This window comes from Scaptodrosophila lebanonensis, unplaced genomic scaffold (assembly GCF_003285725.1).
Source record: "Scaptodrosophila lebanonensis strain 11010-0011.00,11010-0021.00 unplaced genomic scaffold, SlebRS2 tig00000113-arrow-arrow-pilon, whole genome shotgun sequence".
NCBI classification, from domain to species: domain Eukaryota; kingdom Metazoa; phylum Arthropoda; class Insecta; order Diptera; family Drosophilidae; genus Scaptodrosophila; species Scaptodrosophila lebanonensis.
Window position 1 is genome coordinate 1,362,074 of NW_022060575.1, and position 24,521 is coordinate 1,386,594.

At 36.0% G+C, this 24,521-nt stretch overlaps 2 protein-coding genes across 3 annotated transcripts; one reads left to right on the forward strand and one right to left on the reverse strand.

The window, feature by feature from the left end:
- Positions 1 to 9,323: 9,323 nt before the first annotated feature.
- On the reverse strand, positions 9,324 to 24,361 carry LOC115628295 (multiple inositol polyphosphate phosphatase 1). Of its 2 annotated transcripts, none has more exons than XM_030524343.1 (5): positions 23,911 to 24,361; positions 11,603 to 11,868; positions 11,304 to 11,540; positions 10,286 to 10,527; positions 9,324 to 10,218 (listed from the first exon to the last, which is right to left on the reverse strand). In XM_030524343.1, exons 2-5 carry the CDS (start codon positions 11,864 to 11,866, stop codon positions 9,567 to 9,569), a joined length of 1,395 nt encoding a protein of 464 aa, XP_030380203.1. In that variant the 5' UTR covers positions 11,867 to 11,868; positions 23,911 to 24,361; the 3' UTR covers positions 9,324 to 9,566. The 2 variants fall into 2 exon arrangements, with proteins under 2 accessions (XP_030380203.1, XP_030380202.1); XM_030524342.1 differs by having other exon boundaries at positions 23,907 to 24,358.
- Positions 13,178 to 13,754, forward strand: LOC115628296. The gene is made up of 2 exons (XM_030524344.1): positions 13,178 to 13,264; positions 13,444 to 13,754. Exons 1-2 carry the CDS (start codon positions 13,197 to 13,199, stop codon positions 13,571 to 13,573), a joined length of 198 nt encoding a protein of 65 aa, XP_030380204.1. The 5' UTR covers positions 13,178 to 13,196; the 3' UTR covers positions 13,574 to 13,754.
- Positions 24,362 to 24,521: the final 160 nt, after the last annotated feature.

Genomic DNA, 24,521 nt, shown 5'->3' on the forward strand with positions numbered 1-24,521 from the left:
TTATATTAAATCCATTAAATCGAATATTTGAGACAAGATTGGTGTATTTTCTTTAATAAAAACATATGAAGACTATCAAGGAATAACCTTTTTCTAATACTGATTAAAGCCACTGAGTATTTCACTATACTTAATATCAGTTCAATTACACAGTATTGACTATTGATTTTAATTGTAATTTGTTTACCAGCCTAGAAGTCCGGCACCTGTTAAATTAATTTATATAAAGCTTTACACGTTTTTTTGACAAAGTAATGAAACTTTAAAATCAGTTTCATTTCATTTATTGACAAATATCGTTACATTATTTACTTAATTAAATATAAAGTGTGTTTTTACAATTTATGAGTGAACGGACAGTTTCTAATATGTAACAAAAGCGGGAGAAAAAAATTAATCAAAAATCCATGAGTAAATAAGTTTGCTAAGAAATGTTCAGATATTTTTGTAAATATTTTTATTCAGATATTATTTTGTTTATTTAAAAAAATATATTGTTGAAGCATTAAAACATTGAATCCGTTTGTGAAATTTGTTGTTCTCAAACGGAGCAAATCTTGTATAAAATATTGCGGTTTTAAAAATTAAAACCTATTTTACTTAGTATGTTTACAATTTTAAAAGCAATCATTTTCATAAACACAAATAGAGCAGTGCAAGCTATTTTTTGTGTATGTTTGGGGCTTTAAATTACAAAGTACCATATTTTATTAAAATTCTTAGAAACCTGTACTGGATCAACCATGAACAATATATAGTTAGGTTATACTTTTTCGATAATCTGCACTCCCCAGTCTCAGAATTTGATAAAGCCGACTTCAATTTATAGTTTTTGTTGCTTTATACAAGCGAATATATTTCTCACAATTTTAAATTGATACACTGATTGATAGAAGAAATAATAATGTCTAAAACATCAAAATCTTTAACATCTACTTGAATAGGTGCCAGGCAACATTAAAACCTTTAAATTTATGGGTCTTGGATGTAAATGTAATTGTTGTCGTAAACGAATCATTAGATTATATAATGATAGTTAATTGAAAACTAAATTGCCTGCTTTTTGACACTATTTCCGATACATTTTGCAGTTGTGCGAAATTCCTCTCACATTTTCCAGATCGCAATATCGTTTTAAATTTTTAAGCTAGTCTAAACGTTTGGTCACATATTGTAACATTTAAGTACTGTACGAAACATATGAAATTCCGAAAACGAAGCGCAGATTTTTTTAACAAATATTCCCATCGTGCGCCCACGTCTCACCCGCATTTATGCAGCATGTTTCTTTACACATAAATATGTATTTAGTTGACTTTACAGCCATATGATCAAAGTTTGCTTTTAGATTTTGTAAATGCGTAGATATTTTCCGGCTTTTATGACTGCCTACGTGCTTTGGTATTCGCAACCAACGCTGCGTATACGCAACATGTTCTTCGAGCATTGACGAGAATCGCCCATTTATTTGGCTTGATAGTTCCGTGTGCCTACCTTTGGTACCTTAAGGGCCAGCTTACTGCCAATAAGTTGGCGTCATTAAATACACATTTTATAAGGTACTATATCCCAGAATGAACGAAAGTTGCTGCTCGTGGTTTGGCCGTCAATTGTGGTCATGAGGCCGTTCTTAGCATACTTAGCAGGAACCACTCTGCCAAAAGCTGCTCCCACTAGTCGACTTAAGCCTTTTACCCGCCGTCCATGTTAAATCATTGTGGCCATTTAACGTTTTATGTCCATGTTCATGCCTCTGCCACGGCCTCTGCCCCTGCCGTTGAAAGCTGTCCACGTCATGGTTACCATGGTGGACTTTATGCTTAATTAATGCTCTTGCGCGTTAATTCAACTTAACTGCCCGGCGAGCACAGACAGAACAGCAACAACAACAAGCAGGAATGAAAACATTAAGTGCTCACTCGAGTTAAGTTCCTTGGCTTGTTGCTGAACGCTTCAGGGCGAAAATCGGAGATAATGGCACGCGCACATGCTTTTCAATTTTTATTTTCATTTCCACTTTTTTTCGAAGTTCCACACTTTCTGCGGGCATTTCTTAATTAACAACTCAATTGCATAAAAAACAATTTGGTTTGCATTTTTCTCGAGCTGTGGCTGGCAAGTGAGGCGAGAAAATGAGATTGCAACATTTTACAACCGCTTCAACAACTCAACAACATTTTGTAACTATTCCGAAAACAATTTGTCAAGCATAGCACTAAAAAAAGAAAAATTCTATTATTTATTTGTCCAATAATGGGTGTTCTGAGTGCTCTGTGTCTGACAGCCCGCTTATTGCATATTAAATTGTCTGCGTCGAATTTCAGACTTCAAATCAAAGCAGCAGTCAAACAACACAACCATATTCACAGCAACCATGAAACTATCTAAAAGGACTCTACAAGGCCACTATTGTTGAGCATGTTCCATAGCTTTCATAAAATTACCAATATATAATGTGCAAATTATTAGCTAGTCTGAAGGCAAAATCATACGAGGCATATGCACATTTTTTTGAATTCATATTTTATTAATTAAATCATGTCAGCTAATAAAGGCGTTGGCTTATGATAGAATTTCAAAACTGTAAAAGAACCCCATTATATTTTCAATAATGTTTGATAAAATATTATATATAATATTTTATATAATATTTTATATAATATTTTATATAATATTTTATATAATATTTTATATAATATTTTATATAATATTTTATATATTTTATCAAGTCGTCCATCTCGTCCATCCAGCTAAATGACTTCGGACCTTTTATCCTCGAAGATACAACATTTTGAATGTGTTTCTAATAATAATTAAATATTATTTCCTGTATTGTTAAACTCTAATATAGACAAGCCAATTTTTAACTTTTATTATCATTTATTATATTTGAAATAAATCGGATTATATAGAATCAATTAATTGATTATTTCCTAAGCCTAGCTTTCTTGTATAGTTCTTGACATCAAGCAGTCAGTTTGCCTCCTTTTTATAACTTAACATGTCCTTATTTCCTCTCTGTGTAGGGTATAGGGACAGAAAAATTCTAAAGCACACATACAGATGCAGGCAATCAGTAGAAGAGTAGGGCCAGCAAGAAAGACAAAGAATGTAACTGTAAAGTTAAATAAAACATTTTTAAAGTGGACAACAACTGGGTGCTCAATGCGCAATTGTTTCGCACATAATTTAATAAAATTGTCAAATTTTGTACGCAGAATTGTCAAAGGAAATCGCTGGGAAAAATCCAATGTATTTCTCTGACAGCTACCCAGAAATGTTATTAAAAAATATGCATATTTATTTTCTCAATACTGGCAGGCCATAAACATGCACATGCAAACAAACAAGTGTACTTGTATATGGCTATGCACAAATTTAAAAAAAGAGCAACCATTGCTACAGGCTTTAAATCGACGCAGTTTGCAACTTTCTGATATATCGGTCGCTTTACGTACATATGTGCGTACACATCATATTTTTCCATTTCATTCTGACTGTTGCTTTAACTGCTGCTGCTGCTGCGGACCACCTTAAATCCATGTCTTTATGTTTGTGTTTAATGTTGGGTTATTTAAAAATTTAAAGACACATATCGCATGTAAAGGCACTTCTGCACATTTGCACATTTTTATGCAAAGCATAATTAATCAGCAATGCAAATTACGTAATAATACAAAGGATACTCACATTTTTGTACATTTATGTATGTATGTATGTATGGAGAGACACACCCATATATGCAAGTACAAAAATGTAGCTTGTGCTGGGCAAACTTTTAATGCCTGCATAACGATTTGGCGCGTTATAGCTCCTAAGCAATGTCTGTTGCTAATTGAGCTCTAAAAATAACATTACAATTTCTCCTAGCACCCAAGCAAACTTCCTTTGCTTTGCTTCTTCTATATACAAGTATATGTAATGAGTATATACTTTGTTCGTCTTTAAAATTAGAAGTTTAAGAATGTATCGTTTGAGTGCCGCAAAGTTTATTTTGGTCTTGGCATTTTAACATGATTGCGAAAAAGATAAGCTATTTAAAAAAGGCAAAGCTTGTTTGTTCCATTTAGGATTATTTAAACTTAAGCCAAGCCTTCATAAATAAAGTATATAAGAAGTCTGTTCAAATGGTAAGTTGAATTTTCCCTGTTACATTTTTCACCTCCTGCTAACATTTACATTTTATGTACAGAGTATAAAAAAATGGATAATCGAAATTTACACAGCCCAAATTTACCTTTTCCTTTGAACAGACCTCGTATCTTATCAATCCCATGCAAGAACAGTCCCAGGAATATCTGACCCAAATATAAAAACATAGCTGCGCCAAACGCAAACGATTAAACACCAAGCTCGGGAAGCCATGTACTTAGTAACTCACTGCTGCAAAACGTAAAACATTGCTTAAATTAAGGTAAGGTCCATCATCAAAATAAATATTAGGCTCATTAGGGACGATCTTAATGATATATTGAAAAAAGAATGCCTTTTCTTCAAATTTTCCAACAATTTTTAATTTTCGAAAGCTATGGTCAGAATCGCAAATAATTTGCCACCAAATTTTAATTAATTCCAATTTTAAACTAAAATGGAGATATCTGCAAGAACAAACTTATTACGCATTTACTTTTCAAAGCCTAAATAAATAACATATTTTAATAATATTTCCGACTGAAGCATAATAATAATATATCCAGTAAAAGCTAAAATAATATATTTTTGCAATTAGCTGAATACATTTTTAGAGCAGCTTCTAGAAACATTTTTATGTGTATTCTAGCGCTATTAAGGGCAATTTTTGTTTATGAATGTAGTGCTAAACACTTAGTTACACATTTATAATTAAAACATAATTAATTAATAATACAGCCTTTAATTGGTAAAAGTCAAATTAAATGAAAAAGAAGTGAAATCAAGAAAATGTTGAACAAAACCACATTTTAACTTAATTAAAATGTCAGAAGAACAATAAACAAAAAAATTTCAAAAGTCAAAAAAATGTATTGTTGTTTAACACACACACACACACATCTACGAGTATTGGGCAATTGCATTGTGTTTTTACAGGAACACATGTGCCTTCACCAAATCCCCATCATATTACACAATTTTGTGGTCAAGCTATTAATTTTGGTAACGAGGAAATTGAAAATGTCATTTGGTTGGAGGCAATGAAAAATGTGTCGACATGAAAACTTGTGTGTGTGCTTAGGGAAAACATAGCCACACACATACACCAGTCGTCTGTCTTGTCCTTGCGAATCCTGCAGCTCTACATGCAAAATCATGAAACACAAGCCACTAGCATACGCATGTAGGAGTCGGCTTGTAACAACTTACTCGTATAAAGCTGACGATAACAATGAAGCCAATAAAATTCCATCAAATTGTACCGAGAGACACATAAACTGCACGCCAACATTCTTGTAGGCGGCACACAATGCCAAAATCACAACAACAAAGCAATTAGTTAGAGAAAGCAGAGCAACAAGTTTTTTGAGCCATCCAAGCAACCAGATGGCCCCAAAACTAATTGGCCATTTCTGTAATCCGAGGACAAGTGTTTCAAATTTTATGGTACATTTCTTTGATAAGCTTGTTGTCGTTGTTGTCGTTGTTGTCGTTGTTGCCACCCTGCCGACGGCCATTCGTAGAAGCCTAATAATTAACCAATTATATACCTGGCCCACTTGAAGGCTAACGATTCATTTTTCCCAGCTCAAGGACCCTATGTGGTCCCTTAAATAGTTCAGTAGTCACCGTGGCTTGCATCCCAATAAAATTTGCCATTTAATCTGTTATATGTGTTATGTAGCATAATTTACCTATTTCATATATTCGGAGTATAAATAGAAATTATATCGGCAACATACTCGTACTGGTCTTCAATTTTAAAACGATTTACATATCTTTACTCTTTAGTGAAGAGTGTAATTGTTTTTGGAAAGTAAGTTTGTAATACCTATTATACTTGTAGTTATTAGGAGTTATACTACATGAATACAAATATGTATGATAAGCATGACGAAACGAACTCAAATCACGAAAAATAAGGAAAATATGCTGTCAAATGAAAAATTAAATGCACAGTATAATATACCGTGTGATAAGTTGAAGATAATTTCTTAGCTTTTTTAAGGTTTATTTGGATTAAAATGCATTAGGTTCAGAATAGAAAAACCTTTTGTATGAAATTTTGTGATCGGCTTAAAGTCCATTACACAAATTTAAAAATGTATACTTGCCACAAAATGTATTGCTTTAGCGCCAATTATTTTAAATACCGATTAAATTGTAATTTTTTCAGTTCGAAAATTATTAGAAATTATAATCATTTGATTAGTATTCGCTTAGGTTTGTTCTTGCAAACAAAGTAATGAGTCAAATTAACATTTTCGATTTAAATTTAACGAAAGTACTCGCACAAAACACTAACAAAAAATTACCTTACTAATACTATATATTTTGTTATGAGAACTTGTTAACATTCAGTAGGGCTGCCGAATTTTCAGTTCGTGCTTAACGCGACCTGTTGTTAAGACTTAGTTATGATCATATGAAACAAAAGTATATTCTTCTAATATGAGTGCCTAATCGGTTTTAAAACAATCTAGAACATTGTGATTTATGCGGTTGTGCAACACGTAAACTTACCTGTTGGCCCTTTGCCTAAGCCCTTTGTAAGTAATGTAAGTATCTCGCTCCCGTTTTTACAGAAAAACAAGCACACCGCACACGCTTTAAGCAGCCTCAGGCCAGGGACACTGTTTCAAAACTTTCATTTGCAGCAGCGCTTGGTTAAACATTGGTTATTCATAGCTCAGAACTGTACAAATGAGCGAGGCATTAAGTTAACCCTCGACAGAACTATGCACACATCAAAACGTAATGAAAACTCTGCAAAAATGGGCAAGTTTTCTTTTCCCCATTTTTTTTTGGTTTTGGTTTTATCAAAAGGGATGGGACAGGCAGGGACCGTCAGTTTAGGTAAAAGGCCACAAAAGTGGATCGTAGACTTCGAGCCAAAGATAACAACCAGCTTTGGGCATATAAACACGTACACAGTGGGCCTGGCAAATATGGCGCCAACGAACCACTTCTAAGTAACTATAAAGCACTATAGACTGCATCGAGACCGACACACACTCAGATACAAACGCGTACTCGTGGGCATCAGGCAGACAGACGCACGTACGATTACGTGGAATTTGACTTTGACTGGAAGCTGTTTGTGAACTATGGGCGTATACTCGCGTGTTTGTGCATGGCCTTTCACTGGGTTACCTTGGCATTCAGGCACAACAGGCATACAGTCACCTGCTTGCCCACATTTGGAACAGGGCGTTGTAGTCGACGAAGTGAAATAAAAAATAAACGCATATTGCGTAAATTTTGATGTCAAAGGTGGCGCAGGACGCCAAAGTCAGGTGCGTGTGCGGCACTTATGAGTGCCACTTAGTTCGGGCTAATACCCATCATTAGAGTATTTAACAGGAAACACGTGACGGCACATAAAAGTTGGGCACTCTAAAAATGGAAGATGCCAGAAAAAACACTAAAGGTGTCGTCGCAGCAACGGCAGCAGCGTTTTTACGCCAAAGGATTTGTCAACTTGAATTTTAAAGCGAGCATACCACATACATACATACATGTAGACTGTCATGATGAGTGCGACACGCGCCAAATGCGATTCAACCAGCACAGCAAATGGAAGATGGAGTCATGAAGCCGGAAGCCGGGAGCAGTAACAGGCGCCAACGCATTTCGCACACAATCATAATCTGACCCCCAATGTCTGTTTGTGTGCTTCAGTGGGTGTGTGTATGGGTGTATTAAGACCATATGTAATTAATTTCTTATTAATTCCAGTTGTATTTGTGTAAGTGTGGTGTGCATGGGATTGAGTTATAAATACACAAATCCCAAACCATATCTCGATATCTCGACCAAACCATGGTCGAATGTTACTCAATCGGTGAGGGATTTTCAGTAAGACAACAAGAAATTGCACAATAGGCACCACAGTATACAACAATCATGTAATTATGTGAACACATTGCTCGTGCAAATTGTCGTATGTATAAATAAATTATGAGAACCTTCATATATATTTAGCTACCTATTTGCTTAAACTGGACGAAATAGGTAATATAATTGAAATTCTATGTTAAACTCGTACTATAAGTGTACATACGTACTTATAATTTATTAAATAAGGAATTTGTAGAAAATCTCCATGCTGTTGTAACTATATACTATTTATTATCCATTTTATTGTTGTGGCATTTAAAGTAAAACATTAAAAATTGCGAGTAGCCACCTAGCGGTAATAATCTGCAACCAATTTACCACATGGTAGATCCAATTTGGCCACCATGTGGTGAGCTTTCGCTTACCAAGTGGTAAATTGCAAAACTCCGTTACACCACTAACGATTCACTGGTTAGTGGCTATACCCTTATCCGTGCAGCTCAAAAAATGCAATAAGAAACTTGCCCCCTTAAATACCTATGTACGAGTATATCCTATATTGGAAATACATCATTGAAATTGACCCTAAAGACACTTTTTCCTTTCACTTTCCTTTGTGCTCCTTTATTTCGACGGGTCAAGAATTAGTATGGAAAGTATGGTGCCGTTTGAGTCGTCGAAGAGAAGTGAGGGTGGACAAGAGCACAGAATTAAACTAAAGTTATTCTTATTTTAAATTCCCATATATATTGTTTCTAACGTTAATAACTTGTATGTAATCAACTAAAGAAATGCATACAATTGAAGAACCTGACAAGCGGTTATTTTAAGAACATATTGAAAATAAATATCTTCAAATCTCATGCACTTTAACAGTGAAGAAGTTTTTTAAGTGCATTCAGAAACACTGTGAAGTTGCAACATATTCGCAGATCCCACCTTACCCATTGCTTAAATATTCAATTCCTAATGGAGAATAGAATATAAGAGAACTGATAGCCAGTCAATACATATGTACTCGAATGTACAATTCCATGGACTTATTTTATTAAATGGAAATGAATCAAATTAAATTCATTTCCGTGGCCGTCAGCGCCGGGGATGCCCAAACAGTTATGAATAAATCAACATTCATTAGAAATATTTATTCAATATTTAATTAAAATATTTGTTTTATATAAGTATTTATAAAGCTATTCGACGACTATTGGACTTTTATTAGTTTTCGTTTAATTAGAATGTAAGAAAAATGTAAGACTTTGTTTTATTAAATATAGCAAAAAGTTAATGGACATAAAATGTTTGCATTTGTAGCTGCGCGTATTGACTAAATCGTTGTGTTTGTTTGCTTGTGCTTTTGTAAATACGAGTATAAACAATGCATATACCGTATGTTTATTGAAAAATACTTCCTCACGCCTTCCATTTCCTTCTCATCACTTCTACAGCTGGCGCTGTTTCCTCGTGGCCTGCCAATAGGTCTGTCTCTGTCTTAATGCATCTTCGCCATTTTGGTACGGACTTTGTACATTTATTTAAAAATTAAACTAAACTAGAACGCAAAGACTTAACTGCTTTTGTTATCATTTGGTGCATTAGTGCATTAAGTAAACAATGGCAGCGATCAACAACGACGCATGCGTCGCAATCTTAGCAGCACTAGAACGGCAGTAGTATTCATCACAGTTGGCATCAGCCAGATTCTTGTAGCGCTGCTGAACCTCGGACCAATTGCACAAGCCTACATTGCACCAGTCGAGCTGCACGGCATTCTGATTGAGGAAGAACACAACCTTCTCCTTTTCAAGGTCGGTGGGACAAGCATATTTGACGGCCACAAAGTTTCCTGCAAACGGATCAATGTTGCTTGTCTTCCAGCGACGACTTGTCAAGCTATTGTAGTTGTCCGCCTTTAGCTGCAGATCGTCCTTATTAATGCCCAATGCGGTGATTAAAGTTTGCAGGCCAGTCGAGTGTCCAAAATAGGCGACCACATGTGGCGAAGCGGGGCTGCTCAGATGGCTCAGCATATCCTTTACGGCACGGCAGTTCAGTCGCGAATTATCTTCGTAGCCATAGCCGGACTTGTAGTAGTACTTCAGATCGTCCTCGTACTCAAGCACTGTAACCTGTTCGGGCAGGAAGGCGGCACACCAGACGCTTGTGCGATCCACCTGCCATGCCTGCTCGTAGCGACACATATCGTACATAAGCAAAATATCGTCAGCAGACAAAGTGTATTGGAATCTGTAACGAACCACATTAAAAACAAGTATTAGCAAGAAAACGTATCAAGCTTATTATCAATACCTACCCCAAGCGTCTAGATATATCAGTTAGTGTGTTGTTCCATAGTGCAGACTGTCGATACTTGTAGCTGTCAGAGTCCGGTCCTTTATAGTTTTGCTCCTTGTACGCAGTGCAGTAGTCGTAAGGACGCAGCAGCAGATCCTCATCAGGAATGTCAACCGCATGTGCAGGATTGTTCTCACCAAACAAACCCTCAGCAAAGGCCTTGAAACTTTCAGTAGTACGTTGAGTGTCGGTGTGGCGGAACTGTGAAAAGATAGAAACTTGTAAGTTCCATATACTGCTATATAGTTGTTCTTGCTACATTTGTATGTACTTTCTACAGTTTTAAAGCTAACGCGCTAAATATTTTCTTAAAGGTTTGTTTTTCGACACTCATTGTAGGGAGATAATTCATAAAATCATCATATTAAATATCATCAGATACATTTTATCACTGATATCGTTGCTAGAAATTAGAATCAAATTCGAAATTAATTTAAATGTTTTTATTTGAATTTACTAATTAAAATATATTTATATACTTTACTTTGAAGTTGTCAGGATTTTCGTGCTGTGTGTGTAATTTCAAAGAATACACCGACTTCCTGTGAAGTTCTGTCAACTTATGTGCCGATGAGATAATCAGATACAACCTGCTTATCTTATCCTACTGTTTTTGAATGCATAAATCATTAAGGAGCACATTTGCGACAAAGGTTTTTGTAACTAATTCCTTTTACCGGAATTAAATATTACATATGCCATATAGATGTTACATAAATTTATAAAATGCTGATAAGTTTGAACATTTTTAATTTACCATGATATTGACGCTAAATTATAATGCCTGATTATATATCTCACGCGAAGGACTGAACTGAAACCCTGACTTCTGTGGACTTTGCTATAAAGTCAAAATTTTAATATATTGCTACTCTTTTTAGTCGAAAGAAGAAAACAAAAGCCAAGAACATTTAAGGAATATTGAAAAAATTATTTCAATCTCTTTAAGGCATTGTACTAATTGATAGATTACTTACTAAGTAGTACGTGTCATTGTAGTTTTTGGTGAGCACTTGAGGGTAGTAGCGCTGATAGAGCTTGGCAGTGCCCCGCAAGTCCTCATAGCCCTGCCTGGTCAAATGCTCCTCAATGTCCACGGTGATGCTGCTATTCCACCTCCACATCTGGATGCCAAACTGATCCTCTTTACATAAAGCATTTGTATCGGGCTGCGTTCGCAGCACACGATAATTTTTCACAATTAAATCGCGCAGCTGTAAAAGATGAAAAAGAGATTACACCGCAGCTCGACAGGTAGTAAATATATTAAGCCTACCTCCTCTAGCCGAGGGGCTGCCTCAATTGTGCTCGGCGTGGGCAGCCGTGTACCATGTCTGTGGAAAATCCACATTTTTATGGGCTCACACTTTGGCACCTGATATTGCTTGTCGATGTTGGTGCCCTTGATGATCTGATAGGCCGTCTTCGAAGTGAATTGACGAGTCTGCGTGCGCTCCTGATCCTTGCCAAAGCAATAATCTTCCTGAGCACTCACCAGTCCATGCAGCGCCAACAGCGCGCAGAGCAGTAAAAATCGCATGGCTGCAAAGAATTAGAAGAAGAAGAACGTGGTTAAAATCAGAGTGGCCCAGCCTTTCGAGTTATGTATGTTTGTACAAAAGTATCCTTGAGCTGTTCGCCTGTCCATTCGCCTGCATATTGACGTGCCGTAATGGCCACGGTGAGTGTCATATGTAGGGTGCCAAGGGTGTGGCCATTTAAATTGCTTTGCTGGCGTCTGCAAGGAGTTAACGTCCGCCAAGACAATAAAAGTAGAACCCGTGCGCCCCGCCAGCACTGATAGGGCTGAGTTCTACCGACATGCGTGGCTCGAAAATCGAACAAATTAAGGCGAAGAAAATGCTCGCTCACACAAACATCCACCCATTTGCATATGACTTTCTCTTTCTCGTTCCCTTTATCTTGTCTATCTCATACACATACTATACGTGTATAGTGTATGCGGCGCCTAAAATTAGGCTAATGATTTTGTGGGATTTTCGCGCTCGCTTGACAAATTGCTGCATTTCTTGCCAGCTGCCCTTAGTCATCAAATTGACCCACAAATGGGTCAAGGTACGTTCGCAGTTGGTCGGACAAACAGCTGCAAGTCGTTCCACACGCCAGCGTCCGGTCATCACGTCCAAAGCTATTTGATTTGTGCCAGTATACGGTTTATATGGCCATTTTGATGCGCCCGCATTAAACGCTCACTAAATTGATTTATCATCAAATTCATGTGCACATCCCCACCCACCGCTCAGGCGTTCCCCCAAGATGGTCTCTTAATGCGCACACAATAGTCGCTCATTTGTTGATTACATTTTAATTGATAGGGTTCGCCGTTCTACTCGTACTCGTATAAGTAACTTGAGACTTTGACTGATATCAAGATATTATGCCGGCGCTTGTATGCTGTTCATAAAATCATGTACAATTAAGTCGTGAGTGGAGAACAATTAAACAGCTGCCCAGCTGGCCTTGACAACAATTTCTTTATCTTCGTTTTTGGAAGCTCTTATAAAGATATATTTGAATAAATCGACAAATTTTTGAACAAAGTCAAAAGGTAAGGAAAAATGCAAAGTAAAAAGGATATTTGCGCGTCCTCGTGAGTATTGCAAATAGAGTTTCTTAAGGCATGTGTTCCTACAAAAGCAAATCTCGATGCAATTGATCCACGCCCAAATAAATTTCAAGTCAAAGATATAGTGCAAAGATTGATTTATGATGAATATTGGAAACACACAGCGACTCTTATTTAACCTTTTACCCACCCATAATTGTAATTTTTTTTTTTACACAGCATCCACTCTAGTTTATGTTATCTCTGAAATCCTGGCCATTTTGAAGTGTGGAAACGAAACAAAATGAGCATTAAAAAAATAATGCAGCGTTTGCCAGTGGGCAAGAAACATAAGCAAATTGCCATATCTTTGTGAGTGAAATATACTTTCAAATACATCACTTCAAAAGGATATATATTGCATGTACATTTGTTGAATTCCTCAAACACTTAAGAAGGCTTAATCAGTTGCTAAAATCGACGAGTTTGCGTGCAAAATATTGTATTACCGTAATATGCCCATCTTTATTAAAATTACGTTTCTCTTACAGTTTGCCATCGGCCGCTGTGTTCGGCTTGGCAGCTGGAATGGCTCTGGTTTATTATACCGATTGGAAGGTAGTGGCAAAGTATTTGCCAATCTACAACACCAAGTTTCCCAAGGAAGAAGAGGAAAAGTAGCAGCCCACATTTTGGATGATTGACAGCAGCTTTTTACTCTACTCTACTAAACATCTCTTGAATCAAATATTAACGATCATGTATTTATTGTGGTAAGATGCATTTTTGTCTCGCGCACATTCGGAAAAAGCAACACGAGAAAAAAAAACTAAAAGTAAAAACAATAAATAATTCAAACCCATTCGCACCCAGTCAACAATCACAGCGGTAATAGAAAAAGCAAAACAAACCGGGGCATAAAATTTAAAACAACAAATAAGGCAACTAATCCGTAAATGCGGCAACTATAAATAGGCGAAATGGTGGCACATCTGTGCCGCTCTACCCGCCATATAATCGGTCCGGCCAGACCGACCAGGCCATACTGGACGGCAGACATTGCACCAGCCGGGGCAGCCTCATTTCCAACTTTGTTTACAACAATCCATTATATCTTTGGATAGGCTGGAGCCGGTGTAGGAGGCGGGCCGACTTCGACCATATAATGCATGCATTGCATAAGATTTCAGCGCCACCTGTGACGTCATCGAGGGCTGTCACTTGTGGCAGGCAGCAAAGGTCAAGCAGCTAAAACGCAAGCCAAACAAATAAGCAGAACGAGAGCGAGCGAGAGTATGTGTCTGTCAGATACAAAATGTGTGCCAAAGGCAACAGGCACGCAATTAGCCTTTAAAGCAATTTACCGCTTATGCAGAGACAATCAACAGGCGGCTCTCTGCTCAATTGCCAGCCGTTTCTGTCAAGGCCAGAGACATTGTCGACAACGCGACGACAGTGTCATCGTTGCGGTTTTGCAAATTAAAAGCCAAACGGCACGCATTTTATTTATGCACACAGCTACGCAAGTTTCAAGTGCAAGCTTAGTGTACTATCGCAATCAGTTGAATAGACACACGCAGCACTTTTCCTAAAACTAAAAGAAATAAACTTATATCTCGACTTAAATATAGTAATTAAATATTTCTTGTCTAGTTCAGGCCAAGCTTATTTTGGTTTATAGAATTAAGTATTTAATAGATATATGATTTGAAAAATTTGTATAACAAGCCCTTGGCGACACAAATCTGCCAAGTTATTTAAATAGAAAATAGGTGTCACTTTTTATATCCTTCACTGAAATGTAAAAAGGTATGTATATTACCTTTGGTATGTTAGCTTATAATACCCTGAAGAAAAATGGTAGACTACATGTTATAGACACATATAGTAAGTACGATCGGCATGGCAAGTGGAATCCAAATCGTGTTGTTCATCTGTCTGCTTCAGTTACTTCTTTTAAAGCCATCGTTGAAACATTGCACTGAGGCTTCTTTTTGATGTTAATAGACCGCCTATAACAGATCTCTTAACCATACAAGTATAACTGTCAAAGAAGCGATGTGATTTTAAAATAGTTTTTCTATCAGAAACTTGTTTATTTCTGAACATACTTGTATGGGAATTACATATTGAGAATTTTACAGTCATATCTGAGGGATTTGCAGTACTTGAGTGTATCAAATGGTGACTATAAATGCCAAATTGCGAAATTGGCAAAAAAGAGAATTCTAATAAAATATAAGATATTAGTACAGGAAGAGTAGGGTAATTCGCGGCCCATGACCAAGGAGTTTAGGAGGTCAATTGCTTTTGAAGCAGACAAAGATAACATTTTATCTTATTCTTTTCCAGTGAACTCATCTCTTTAAATGAATGAATTCGACCAACACTATTATTTATTTTAATGAAATTAACATTTGTAATGTAAATAATTATATTTTTCTCGAAAGTAAGAACATAATAACATGCATAATAAACTTGATTAAAAAGCCCTTTTTATAGCTATGTTCCTACTTTCAAAACAAAATTGTGCTTTTAATTAATGAAAAAAAAAAGCAGTGATGAATGAATAAGTATACATAATAAAGGCTCTAATGAGGGTACTAAAACTGTATTATGTTTTAATTAACATAATGGAATCTCAAAAGATTTATAATATAATTATTTTTCTGCCCCCAATCCCCAAAGCCCTCAAACAGCAAAAAATAGCTATTTTAAGATCAGCTTCATTTACTATTTCTTTTCTTTTCTGTGTAAACAAAATGACAACAAAATTGCATTGCTATTGGGCTAATATTATGTTAAAGTAGTAGTTTTTAGCATCAATACTGTACTGTTGAACAATAACTCCAAATATGTTAGCCAATTAGTTGTATTAATTATGAATTTTGTGTTTAAAAACAACTTTATAGGTAAAAGCTCAACTTTATGAATAAGTAAATATTTTAGATATGTTTCGTTTTTGATTGATTTCCTTTGCCCTTTTAAAAATGTTTCCCATCCAATTTCTGAAAACTTCATTAATTAATTAATTAATAGTCTGTTCATTTCTATATTGTCCCTTTTCCACTTCCAAATTTCACCTGAATGATTGTTTTCTATTTTACTTTTTAAACGCCTTTCGAACTGGAGATGGGAACATACTCGTACTACATTTATAAATAATTATGTTCAAATATATACTCGTATATATTGGTATTTACTGTCCCTATTTAATTGATTGTGAATGTATCTGCATAGTTGCATACAAATTGCATCAAATAAACGTCACGCGCCACCAACGACCGTGCATCTAATGGATGCGAATATTTGTATATTTGCAGATGCATTACAAACGGGCTTGATACATACATACGAGTACATACATACTTACTTAGCTTCATATCGTATTTGTATCTTAGGCCTTAGTCGTGGGGGCGCGCGCGCTCTCTATCTGTAATTGTCAGTGAAAAATTCACACGCCCCTGCAATTGAATGCCCTGCCTTTGTTTTTCATTTGCTAGTATTTCCAATGCCTGCCACTTGCCACTTTTGTTTGTTCAATGCAAAATTAAAATTCCAAATTGACTGCACTTAGCTCGATATGTGACTCGAAGTCTATACTTATACATACGTGTATATACAAGTATGTGTATACGTATTTTTAAATATGTGCATACACTATATACTGAGGTATTTCTAGCGATATTCTGCCGCCACTGTTAATTATAGTTTAATAAATTTATTTATGCGATTTAAAACACATATCGCGTAAATATTTCGTTGGTATATATTTCGTTGGCACAGGCGTAATATAACTATGTATTTGTTTTATATTTATGTTTTTCGCTTTCGTTATGTACGTGACGTTTTTGCGAATTTTCCTCAATGCTTGTTGTTGTTATTGTTTTGCGTTTCCATTAAATTTTCGCGTAGTAATTTGGATGTCTCGGCTATTGCCACGTTTCAGAGCTATTTGGAGCATATCATAAATCAAATAGAGATTTTCATATGAGTTTTATGGGCTAAGCAGCTGCTTGGAATTTGCAAAATTTATGCGCTTGAATTACAAAACTATAAAATTTCACTAATTTTTCAATGACGTTTGCAGCCATCCACTAAAGTCAGAGCCATTTGGTTGCTGATGCTGATGCTGTTGCTTCCAAAAAAAATATCAAAGAACACAAATGTGAAGCATAACATGACATCAATCATCTTAATAGACAAAGGCATTTAATTGATTTGTTATGCGGTTGCCTGCCTGCCTGCCTGTAGTCAGCCGATCTAAATACATAAATTGTTGGCGCTCCAAATTGGAGCACAGATTGCGTGGCCAGCCGCGTAACGAACAGTGTCGATAGTGCGTTCAACTTGGGAGTGTGAATGGAACACTTTTATCGTAAATAATGCCTCCAACAATTATGCCCATGGGAACCACTACTGTTTATTTATTTTCTCGGGTGCGAGATGTTATCTATAGTATTCTTGTGTATTCAAACATGCTCCAGAAATGTTGTAAAACATGAAGTAAAATATTGATATTCCAGTGCTATCTATAAGCAAAAATCTAATTTTGAAATCTCTCAAAGAATATAAAAAATTGGTGAAGGAATCACAGAATCCTTTATTCAAGAATGAACAAAATTTGACCTTACAATGCTACAGTCGTTTATTTTTTCAACGAGGCATCGTATTTTAAAAAGAATAAAAAATATTAAATAAATGTAAGATATAAATGATTTATGTAATAATTTGTTTTTGCTTGTAAGATTTTATTTCAAATCATAAACTTTTTTGCGCATCTTAATGGTTTTTTAGACTGACAGACTGGCCACTGACCCCGATTTGGGTTAAATTCCTAAATAAAGCATTTTCTAAGATTCTCTAGATCCATTTCAAAGTACCAAAGTAACTGAAGGTAAGTAAAGTAAATGTTGTTTTAGACTCCTATCTAAGGCCTTACTATATGACTTCTGACCTATATTTACTTAAAACGTAATTTTTTGGTGAAGAAACTAGGAGACAAATTCGACACAATCAACTCTAATGGGCTTCCCTTCTGTATTAATGTAATTCCACCCCACTCGGTACAACATTTTGGTGATTGAGTTCTTTAAAGAGTTTATGACCTTATTATACATTTTAATACTAGAAGGAACATTTTTTTTAAAAAGATTAAGTGAAACTTGCTATACTTGTGTCATAATTCAATGCCAACATGAATGCAAACATTATTTCTATTACCTTTTATTATTCAGATGTATGCAATTTTTAAATCCTTTATAGACGAATTAGTTAATGTCCAATAAAACAAATCAATTTCTTACAAATTATTTGCATAAAAGAAAAGTTAAAATAAGAACAAAGCACATATTTATATTTAATAGGATAGGCAAATGCCAGACCACTAAAGCTCTGGTTTGTTTGCATTCGACGCATTTTAAAAATTTAGTTTGTATTACTTTCACTATAAAATTAGATAGCATTAAATTAAGGCATATATTGCTTCACTAGAGATGCCCCACAAAATCGACCCAATCAAGAATGTGGAGCAACGGTTCAGAGGGGGTTATCAAATAGAAAGTACACGCGATCAATTTTGGCGGCAATGTTTTTCTCGCGTCTTCGTCGCGTTTTTAATCGCCCTGTCCATCTGGACAATTTGCACTGACATGCTAAGAGTGAGAAATTGCAACTGTAATTGTATTATATCACACATGCCATTGGAAATTACTTTGCACTTCCTTTGCATGCATTTTAATTAGCGTCGAATTGGGAAATATTGAAAAACAGGTAGTGATAGGCAGTGATCTGACGGCTATCATGCGGTACTCGCTGGTTGCTGTACGCCATCCAATTATCATAATAGCATACACAAGTGTAATTTGCCTTAATGCCAAACACGTCAACGAAAAGTGAGCACATCGGGCCGCCTATATTTATGGATTTATGTACGAGAGTATAGAATCGCACTCAATTCTTATGCCACTTGCGTAGTACATAATTTGTTTTTTTTTTGTCGTCCATTACTGTCGGAACACGAGGTCTAGACATCTCAAAAGGGGAACCTGGTTAATATGCAGAACGACAAGAGTCGACACGCTGCCCTTTAGGAAGTAGGGAGTATTATTCGTCGCCGTCTGCTCGACACACACAATGCGCATTTTTAATTAAAACCAACAACCAGCTAACAAACAAACAGACGCCCAAAAAACATGCCTTCATGATCAACTCTTTGGCGTCTATTACAAAACACAATAGACGGCCGCAAATAAAAAATTAGACATTTAATTTATCACTTGGTCGCCAAGAGAGAGAGAGAGAGAGAGACACATGTACATAGAAATAGAGAAAGACAGAGAGAGAGAGAGAGGAGAAAGAGGGGAAGAAGGAAAAGTCATAGAATATTTGGGCAACCTTATGCCGAAGACGTTGTCTGGCCTCAACATAAAATATTTAAAATTAAGCCGACTAGCAGTGGCTGCTTGACCTTAAGTCATTGAGGGCGTGGTGGCGTCACACACACACACACACACACACCATACCGAAGACAAACGGACAGACGCACAAACAGATAAACAGACAAAACAGCCATTTCCTTACACAATATTCGAATGGGTGCTTCGACGGCCGTCCATGTTGTAAAGTATTCGAAGCCAAAATACAAAGAATTTGTTTTTATGATCTGAACCACGCAACAAACTCGAAATAGTCCAAATATTTGGCAAACATCACAAGCGTGTGGAAAACTTTAAATGAACAAAAATGTTCTGCTCTTTTTCTTTTCCTCGTTGTCATTGTGCTTGGGTTTTTCTAAAATTATTACTTTTAACTTATTCCACCGGCTGCATGATTTGACATCAAACGCTATTTTCGGCAATTTCCCAAACTATACGAGTAGACGTATATTCGTACATACATATTCGCATATGTATGTACGAGAAACTGCTTATTTAAAAGCGAATCTGTGAAGAAACAGCATCAGCATCAACATTTTCCTAAGGTTAAGTGCGCCATTATCTACGCTCAAAGCATTGGGGAAAATGCTTTTGGCAGCGCAGCCAAATATACGGGGACTGGTGGGGTCAGTTTTTCCCATCTCTTCGCTTCTCTTGACAAATTTCACTATTTATTTCGAATAGTTGCCAGTTGAAAAACATATTGGACAAATAAATAAACGAGGCAACGAAAATAACAATTACTGATGCTGTCCTCATATCAAAAATATCATTTTGTACGAATCGCTTCAACGGATATTTTCATATTATTGATAATTTGGGTGCAAAACATATTCCACGCTATCTCTTCATTTGTTTTCATTTACAGATGATTGTAAGAAACTCAAGATAATGTTATGGTAAGTAAAATTAATTAGTATTACTAATCATAAGTATATGATTTTTTGACGACGTGTTCTTTTCAATATTTTGCTAATACCATTTCCTTTTTATTATTTTTATTTTTATTAAATATCGGACTTATTTCTAAATTTGATCGCGCATGAACACCAACAATTCAAAGAAGAGAATGAAAAAGACACGCAAACTTAGAATTTATTTCTAAAATCCTAAATATGGTAATGTTTGTGTTTTATCATGAACGTGTTCCTGAAATTTGTTACAGGTGCTAGCCAAAAATTTATTAGTGCAGAATGCCTTTTCTTTATTTAATTGACTACCACAGACGCTTAAATCCTTCACTAGTTGATTTTCAATAGGCATAGTTCAACCGACAACCAAAATCCCAAGAATGGCTTATAGGCTTTTTTGTGACATTTTCTACCTTTCCATGCATTAATGCTTTTCGAAAACATAACTTGCCCTAATGTGTAAAAACAAACAAACAAACAGGATTTCTTCCTACTTATAAATACTCCTGAATAGTTTCAAATTTTTTCAAATACTTTTCACATGCACAAATTTTCCATAAGCGATCGAGAGAGCGCTAAAGGGAGAGGCTGAGAGAACACATGTATAGTATTTGGGCCGGGCCCGAAAATGTGGCTCAAAAGGTAAACGCGCTAAAACTGTAAAACCGGTTTCGACTCGCCGTTGTTGACGTTTTTCATCGAGTCATTTTCAAGCCAAGCGGTAGCACGGGTAACAACACACAGCCAACACGCACACACACACTCATACACACACACACACACACACACAGAAGTGTCAACATTTACACATGACAACAACAAACAGCTGCGGCTGGAAAAACAAGGTGGTTATAACAGACCCATAGAGTTATGCGATCTTTAAGCTTTTTTTTGGACGGACGCCACATATGAATGCCACACTTGATGCGTGCAACACACAGCCACATCACTTCTAATGAGCTGCACATTAGCGTGCTTTAATTAGTTTAGTCAGTCGAGTTAATCTTGGTCGTTGTTGTCGCGTGCCGCTGCCAAAAGCCACCAAGCCATAAATCTGTGAGCAGCTACTTGGGAGTTGGGAGCTAGAGGGAGAACTTTAGAGCTCAGCAATTGTAAAAATAAAAAGTATTTGCCCAACACCCAACTTGGCTTTGTCTTGTTAACCTGATTTGTTTGTGGCTTATCGTTTAAACAAAGCCTTTTAATCGCTGTGTAGATTAATTTCTTTATTTTTTTCATTTTATTTTTATAGCACGCACTGCTGCTCTCCTTTGTGTCACGTTTTATTTCTGTTAGACTCTGTTTGTTTCGTTTGTGAATTCGTTAATTCATTTGAGTGCGCCTCTGGGCTCACTTTGTAATTGGCTACTGGCTAACTAATTATTTTAATTGCTACTCAAGCACAACATGCAAAAACCGCCAAAAACAAAAAAAAAAGTTAAAAAGGGAATTGCCTGGCGTGCGAAACTCGCTAGAATTTCAAACGTAGGGCTTGGATCGAGGCGTTTCAAACTGCGGTCATTTGCTTGATTGCTTCAATAATAAAAGGCTAGAACTAACATTACTAGGTACTTTTTGTTTTTCCTTCTGTTCATGTGTGTAGATATGTACATACAAGTCTTGTCAATAGATCTACATCTCAGCTATGTAGCACAAAAATGTCTCTGTCCACAAAATTACGTCAATCTCCGCCTATTTGTTTGTCAATTTAAATAAGCTACCTCACTGCTTGGCTGACTGACTGCCTCTCTGCCTGCTTGCTTGTCTATGAAAACAAAAACCAAAAACAACAACAAATTACAGCACAAAACAACAGCAACAAATAATAAACTCTGGCAATTTTTTACGGTCAGCAGAGAAAATTACAAACGGACGGTTCGTTGAACCCAACAAGATAGCCGGTGTAGTAACCAGCAACGATTAACTGCTCTTATGTAGTTGTACCAACTTATACCTTAGCCTTCATAAGTATTCGAACCTAATTAACAATAAGTGGTAAGTGTTTATTCAGTTATGACGAGAGATGCGAAAAAGCTACTAAAAGGATCTCAAGGCCTTTCTAGCGTTGAAAAACAAATTAAATAGGTAACTCAAAACTGATTTGTCAAGTACTTGAAATTAATAAAAGTACAAATTCTAACTACTTTTAAGATAAAGAACCCGTATTTTGCACCGTTCGTTTATTTTATTTATTAAAATATTTTCTTTATTTTAATATTTAAGTAAAAAATATACCCTGCAAATTATTTTTAATACTATTTATCTACTGCTTTCAACTATTTTGAATAAGTGATCTTTCTCCTATTTCAATTGAGAAATATACAATTTTAATTAGTATTTACAAAATTTAATATAATTTTATTTCCGCCTTAACCCTAAAAATTCACAACGACCGCTATATTTGACAAATTCCCATTTATTTTTATAAATGATTTGAAAATTAATGTAATTGGTGTTCCAATTTGGTTGATCTTAGAATCTGATTGCAATGAAAAAATGTATGCGGCGTTTATTTCAATATTTTAGGAACTAGTGTAACGTGATCTGATCAAACGTCGATAGAATTATGGAATATTTTGAAATTTTTAAAATAAAATTGAATTTCCGTGAATTCATATGAATTAAAAGAAGGAGAACTGATAGTCAACCATTTTTTCTTGGGCTTTTCAAAATACTTATAATATCTAATGTGAAGATAAGTTAATGTCCGTGTCTTACATCTTGGACAATCTGCGGGTCTAGCCATGACGACTTACAAATACTTAAACAAACAAGTCTCCCATGCCAGTACCAATTTTTAAAATGCCTCACATTAAAAGTCACACGCTGCGTAGCCATATTATACTCGTATCCCCCTCCTCCGCCTTGGTGAAAACAAAGCAAGAACACGAAAAACCAAAAATGTTCCCAAAGCTGATTAATGTTGCCCAACTCAAATTTCAACCATTTTCATTCATATGCAAAATTAGACTTCGCTGTCATTTTCAAGCCAGCGCCATTTCGAGCCGGCCAGCTGAATAATATTGGTGAACATTTTGTTGAGCTCATCAGAAAGAGTGCTGGTATTTTGTTGTTGCTGTTGTTTGTTGTCGTGTCGCTGCCAAAAAGGTGTAGACAAATAAAAATACAATAACAGAAAAACACTGCACGAAAGTTATATAACAATTATGGCTTGCTAATTAATAACAAATCAGGCAAGCAAACAGGTTTTCAGTTTTTCATTTTGGCGCGTTGTTCTATGACGGCAGAATTTATAAATAAACAGCAATTAAATTACATTATAAGTATATTGCAAATGCTGTTGAAACATTGCAGTATAAGCCAATCATTTTCCCCTTAAAGTGTTCTATTTAAAACTACATTTTTCAAATAAAAACAACTCTTGCTCGATTCTTTGAAAATGTAAAATATAATTCACACAATAATTCGACACAAGCTTGGCATAATTTTTAAAGTAAATATGTAAATGTATATATCAATATGTATGAGGCAATGTTTATTTATATTCCCATGCTACTATTTTGCATTAAACGCTCAATAAATTAATGTCGAGCTGCATAAATTATCAACAAATTGTTTTCACAAGCAAGACAAAAATATTAAAAGAATCAAACACAGACACACATGGACACACACAAATAGGTAGCAAGAGACGAAAACACGCACCTACTTAGTTTTTGAAATGCACTTGAAATTGAATATATCGGCCAAGAAGTTCTTAACCGTTTCGCAGTGTCAATACAATTCAACTTTGAATCGGTGGAAAACGCGCGCTGCTTTAACCGCCAGCACCGCACACGAAAGCGTTCGAAACGAAACTGGCTAAGCGAGTTGAAAGCGACGCGCGTTTATGCTTACGCCGAGCCCGAGCACTGCCCGTGGAAGAGAGCGAGAAAGAGAGCGCTTTTGTTCTTGTGTTTCCCAGGCGGGCAGCTATGCAGGCGAGCGCGCGCAGTTGAGGCTTAAATGCAGGCGATAAGAGATTTTATACAAGTATGCACACGCAAGGTACGGGCGATGAGGGCGCGTGTGGCTGACAAATGACCCTAGGTGCGTGGGCAGGTGCGTGTTTGTGTTTAGACCAAGAATGCGCAGCAAATATCAGAGGCACACCCTTGGCTAGGACGTGTAGTCTAATTTAGGGGCAAGTAAACTTGAAATTAAAATCGAAATGCTTGTGAACTATATCAGTACGGAGATTATAAGTACAAAACCGATTTATTAAAATAAACAATTGACAACTGATAAGCTAACAATAACGCTTTAGAACACCGCTACAAT

What these genes read in the sequence shown, in the direction of transcription:
- LOC115628295 (XM_030524343.1), bottom strand. Translation starts at nt 11,866, where the DNA reads ATGCGATTTTTACTGCTCTGCGCGCTGTTGGCGCTGCATGGACTGGTG. An exon ending in CAGCCCCTCGGCTAGAGGAG is followed by an intron (nt 11,541 to 11,602) that starts GTAGGCTTAATA and finishes CATCTTTTACAG; the next exon opens with CTGCGCGATTTAATTGTGAA. An exon ending in GATATATCTAGACGCTTGGG is followed by an intron (nt 10,219 to 10,285) that starts GTAGGTATTGAT and finishes GGTTCGTTACAG; the next exon opens with ATTCCAATACACTTTGTCTG.
- LOC115628296 (XM_030524344.1), top strand. Translation starts at nt 13,197, where the DNA reads ATGAGCATTAAAAAAATAATGCAGCGTTTGCCAGTGGGCAAGAAACAT. An exon ending in AAGCAAATTGCCATATCTTT is followed by an intron (nt 13,265 to 13,443) that starts GTGAGTGAAATA and finishes TTTCTCTTACAG; the next exon opens with TTTGCCATCGGCCGCTGTGT.